The following is a 3,737-nucleotide window of genomic DNA, read 5'->3' as shown; positions in this document are numbered from 1 at the left end:
CCTGGGGCACCTCCAGGTGTGTCCAAGCCCCTTCCAGGTGTTCCCAACCACCCGTTGGAGCCCCCAACCCTCTCCAGGTGCTCCTGAACCATCTCCAGGTGTGCCCAAACTTCTCCAGGTGCTCCTGAACCATCTCCAGGTGCTCCTGAACCATCTCCAGGTGCTCCTGAGCCATCTCCAGGTGTGCCCAAACTTCTCCAGGTGTGTCCAAGCTTGTCCGCGTGTTCCTGAGCCACCTCCAGGTGGATCCAAATCCCTCCAGGTGCATCCAAATCATCACCTGGAGATCTCAAAGCCTCTCCAGGTGCGTCCAAGTTCCTCCAGGTGCGTCCAAACCATCTCCTCATCATCCTGAACCTTCTCCAGCTGCTCCTGAACCATCTCCAGGTCTGCCCAAACCATCTCCAGGTGTGCCCAGAGCATCTCCAGGTGTGCCCAAACCATCTCCAGGTGTGCCCAAACCATCTCCAGGTGTGCCCAGAGCATCTCCAGGTGTGCCCAAACCATCTCCAGGTGTGTCCAGACCCCTCCAAATGCATCCAAAATCTTTTTGGTGCCCCCAAACCACCTCCAGGTACATCCAAAACACCTCCAGGTTCTCCCAAAGGGCACACGCTGAGTGACCCCTGCCACACCTGGCTCCTGGACCATCTCCAGGTGTGTCCAAACCATCTCCAGGTGCCCCTAAACCACCTCCAGGTGCATCTGAACCATCTCCAGGTGTCTCCAAAGCCTCTCCAGGTGTGCCCAAGTTCCTCCAGGTGTGTCCAGACCGTCCCCTCATCACCCTGAACCATCTCCAGGTGTTCCTGAATCATCTCCAGGTGTGTCCAAACCATCTCCAGGTGCCCCTAAACCACCTCCAGGTGCATCTGAACCATCTCCAGGTGTCTCCAAAGCCTCTCCAGGTGTATCCAAGTTCCTCCAGGTGTGTCCAGACCATCCCCTCATCACCCTGAACCATCTCCAGGTGTTCCTGAATCATCTCCAGGTGTGTCCAAACTCCTTTTGGTGCCCCCAAGCCTTCTCCAGGTGCCCTCAGACCCTCTCCAGGTGTTCCCGAACCATCTCCAGGTGCCCCCAAACCATCTCCAGGTGCTCCTGAACCATCTCCAGGTGTCTCCAAATGTTCTCCAAGCACCTTCAAGTCCCTTTTGGTGCCCCCAAACCTTCTCCAGGTGCCCTCAGACCCTTTCCAGGTGTGTCCAAACCATCTCCAGCTGCATCCAAACCCTCTCCAGGTGTTCCTGGACCATCTCCAGGTGTGCCCCAATTCACTCCACGTACCTCCAAACCATCTCCAGGTGTGTCCAGACTCCTCCAGGTACTTCCAAGCCCCTTCTGGTGCCCCTGAACCATCTCCAGGTGCATCCAAAACACCTCCAGGTTCTCCCAAACCTCTCCAGGTGGGTCCAAACTTCTCCAGCTGTTCCTGAATCATCTCCAGGTGCATCCAAGCCCCTTTTGGTGCCCCCAAACCATCTCCAGGTGCCCTCAGATCCTCTCCAGGTGCTCCTGAACCATCTCCAGCTGTTCCTGAACCATCTCCAGGTACCTCCAAACCCCTCCAGGTGTTCCTGAACCATCTCCAGGTGTGTCCAGATCCCTCCAGGCACATCCAAAACCCTTTTGGTGCTCCTAAGCCATCTCCAGGTGCTCCTGAACCATCTCCAGGTGTGTCCCAACCACCTCCAGGTGCATCCGAACCATCTCCACCTGCTCCTGGACCATCTCCAGGTGCGTCCAAACTCCTTTTGGTGCCCCCAAACCGTCTCCAGGTGCATCCAAACCATCTCCAGGTGTCTCCAAATGCTCTCCAGGCACCTTCAAGTCCCTTTTGGTGCCCCCAAACCTTCTCCAGATGCCCTCATCTCCATGCCACCCCATCTCCAGGTGTCCCCAAACCATTTCCAGGTGCTCCTGGGCCATCTCCAGGTGTGTCCAAAGCTCTCCAGGTGTGCCCAGAGCATCACCTGGAGACCTCAGACCCTTTCCAGGTGGTCCTGAACCCTCTCCAGGTGCATCCAAACCCCTCCAAGTGTTCCTGGACCATCTCCAGGTTCTCCCAAACCATCTCCAGGTGCATCCAAACCCCCTCCAGGTGTTACTGAAGCATCTCCAGGTGTTCCTGAACCATCTCCAGGTGCTCCGGAACCATCTCCAGGTGTCTCCAAATGTTCTCCGGGTACCTTCAAGTCCTCTTTGATGCCCCCAAACCTTCTCCAGGTGCCCCCAAACCCTTTCCAGGTGTCTCCAAACCATCTCCAGCTGTGCCTGAACCATCTCCAGGTGCCCCCAAAACACCTCCAGGTGCCTCCAAACCTTCTCCAGGTGCATCCAAATTTCCTCCAGGTTCTCCCAAACCATCTCCAGGTGTTCCTGAACCACCTCCAGGTGTGTCCCAACCACCTCCAGGTGCATCCGAACCATCTCCACCTGCTCCTGGACCATCTCCAGGTGTCTCCAAACCTTCTCCAGGTGCATCCAAACCCCTTTTGGTGCCCCTGAACCATCTCCAGGTGCCCCTGAACCACCTCCAGGTTCTCCCAAACCATCTCCAGATACCCCTAAATCATCTCCAGCTGTTCTGAGCCACCTCCAGGTGCATCCAAACCATCTCCAGGTGTGTCCAGACTCCTCCAGGTGTGTCCAGACCCCTCCAGGTGCATCCAAGCCCCTTTTGGTGCCCCTAAACCACCTCCAGGTTGTCCCAAACCATCTCCAGGTACCCCTAAACCATCTCCACCTGTTCTGAACCATCTCCAGGTGTCTCTAAATGTTCTCCAGGTGCCTTCAAGTCCTTTTGGGTGCCCCCAAACCTTCTCCAGGTGCCCCCAGCCCCTCCCCAGGTGTCTCCAAACCCCTCCAGCTGCTCCTGGACCATCTCCAGGTGGGTCCAGGCCCCTCCAGGTGCACCCAAACTCCTTTTGGTGCCCCCAAACCATCTCCAGGTGTTTCTGAACCATCTCCAGGTGGGCCCAAGCCCCTCCAGGTGTGTCCCAATCGACTCCAGATGTCTCCAAACCATCTCCAGGTGTTCCTGAACCATCTCCAGGTGTGTCCAAACCATCTCCAGGTGCTCCTGGACCATCTCCAGCTGCATCCAAACCCTCTTCAGGTGTTTCCAAACCATCTCCAGGTGTGTCCAGACCCCTCCAGCTGCATCCAAATTCCTTTTGGTGCTCCCAAACCATCTCCAGGCGCATCCAAACCATCTCCAGGTGTGCCCACACCACCACCTCATCACCCCGAAGCATCACCAGGTGTTCATGAACCATCTCCAGGTGCCTTCAAGTCCTTTTTGGTGCCCCCAAATCCCTCCAGGTGCCCCCAAACCCTCTCCAGGTGCCCCCAAACCCTCTCCAGGTGTTCCTGAACCATCTCCAGGTGTTCCTGAACCATCTCCCGGGGCGCCCAAGCCATCTCCAGGTGCATTCAAACCCACTCCAGCTGTGTCCAAACTCTCTTAAGGTGCCCCCAAACCATCTCCAGGTGCATCCAAACCATCTCCAAGTGCTCTTAAACCTTCTCCAGCTGTTCCTGAACCAGCTCCAGCTGTTCCTGAGCCACCTCCAGCTGTTCCTGAGCCACCTCCAGCTGTTTCTGAACCATCTCCAGCTGTTCCTGAACCTTCTCCAGCTGTTCCTGAACCATCTCCAGGTGCTCCTGGACCACCTCCAGCTGCTCCTGAACCACCTCCAGCTGTTCCTGAGGCACCTCCAGCTGTTTTTGAACCA

The 3,737-nt window shown here is 56.7% G+C and overlaps 1 protein-coding gene and 1 long non-coding RNA gene across 3 annotated transcripts in view; one reads left to right on the top strand and one right to left on the bottom strand.

Moving 5' to 3' along the window:
• LOC108445867 overlaps nt 1-3,013 on the top strand; it is a 3,147-nt gene extending 134 nt beyond the window's left edge. Inside the window, exons 2-5 of one of the 2 annotated variants that reach the window (XR_001860897.1) lie at nt 78-181; nt 658-678; nt 804-2,394; nt 2,952-3,013. This is a non-coding gene — a long non-coding RNA (uncharacterized LOC108445867). Of the gene's footprint in view, nt 1-77; nt 182-657; nt 2,395-2,951 lie in introns of both variants that reach the window. The other variant, XR_001860896.1, reaches the window with a different exon arrangement.
• LOC108445866 lies at nt 1,613-3,304 on the bottom strand. Its single transcript, XM_017730837.1, has 2 exons — nt 2,964-3,304; nt 1,613-2,469 (listed from the first exon to the last, which is right to left on the bottom strand). Exons 1-2 carry the CDS (start codon nt 3,276-3,278, stop codon nt 1,639-1,641), a joined length of 1,146 nt encoding a protein of 381 aa, XP_017586326.1. The 5' UTR covers nt 3,279-3,304; the 3' UTR covers nt 1,613-1,638.
• Between the last annotated feature and the right edge of the window lie 433 nt (nt 3,305-3,737).

The sequence above is a fragment of the Corvus brachyrhynchos genome, unplaced genomic scaffold (assembly GCF_000691975.1).
Source record: "Corvus brachyrhynchos isolate BGI_N302 unplaced genomic scaffold, ASM69197v1 scaffold214, whole genome shotgun sequence".
Lineage (NCBI taxonomy): Eukaryota > Metazoa > Chordata > Aves > Passeriformes > Corvidae > Corvus > Corvus brachyrhynchos.
The sequence above is the reverse complement of the archived record's forward strand: the minus strand, read 5'-3'. Positions and strand labels throughout refer to the sequence as shown.

Excerpts from the sequence above, each read along its gene's own strand:
- LOC108445866 (XM_017730837.1), bottom strand. The coding sequence starts at position 3,278 with ATGGTTCATGAACACCTGGTGATGCTTCGGGGTGATGAGGTGGTGGTG. Across the intron at positions 2,470-2,963 it reads CTTGGGCCCACCTGGAGATG|GTTTGGAGACACCTGGAGAT; the intron begins GTTCAGAAACAC and ends CACCTGGAGAAG.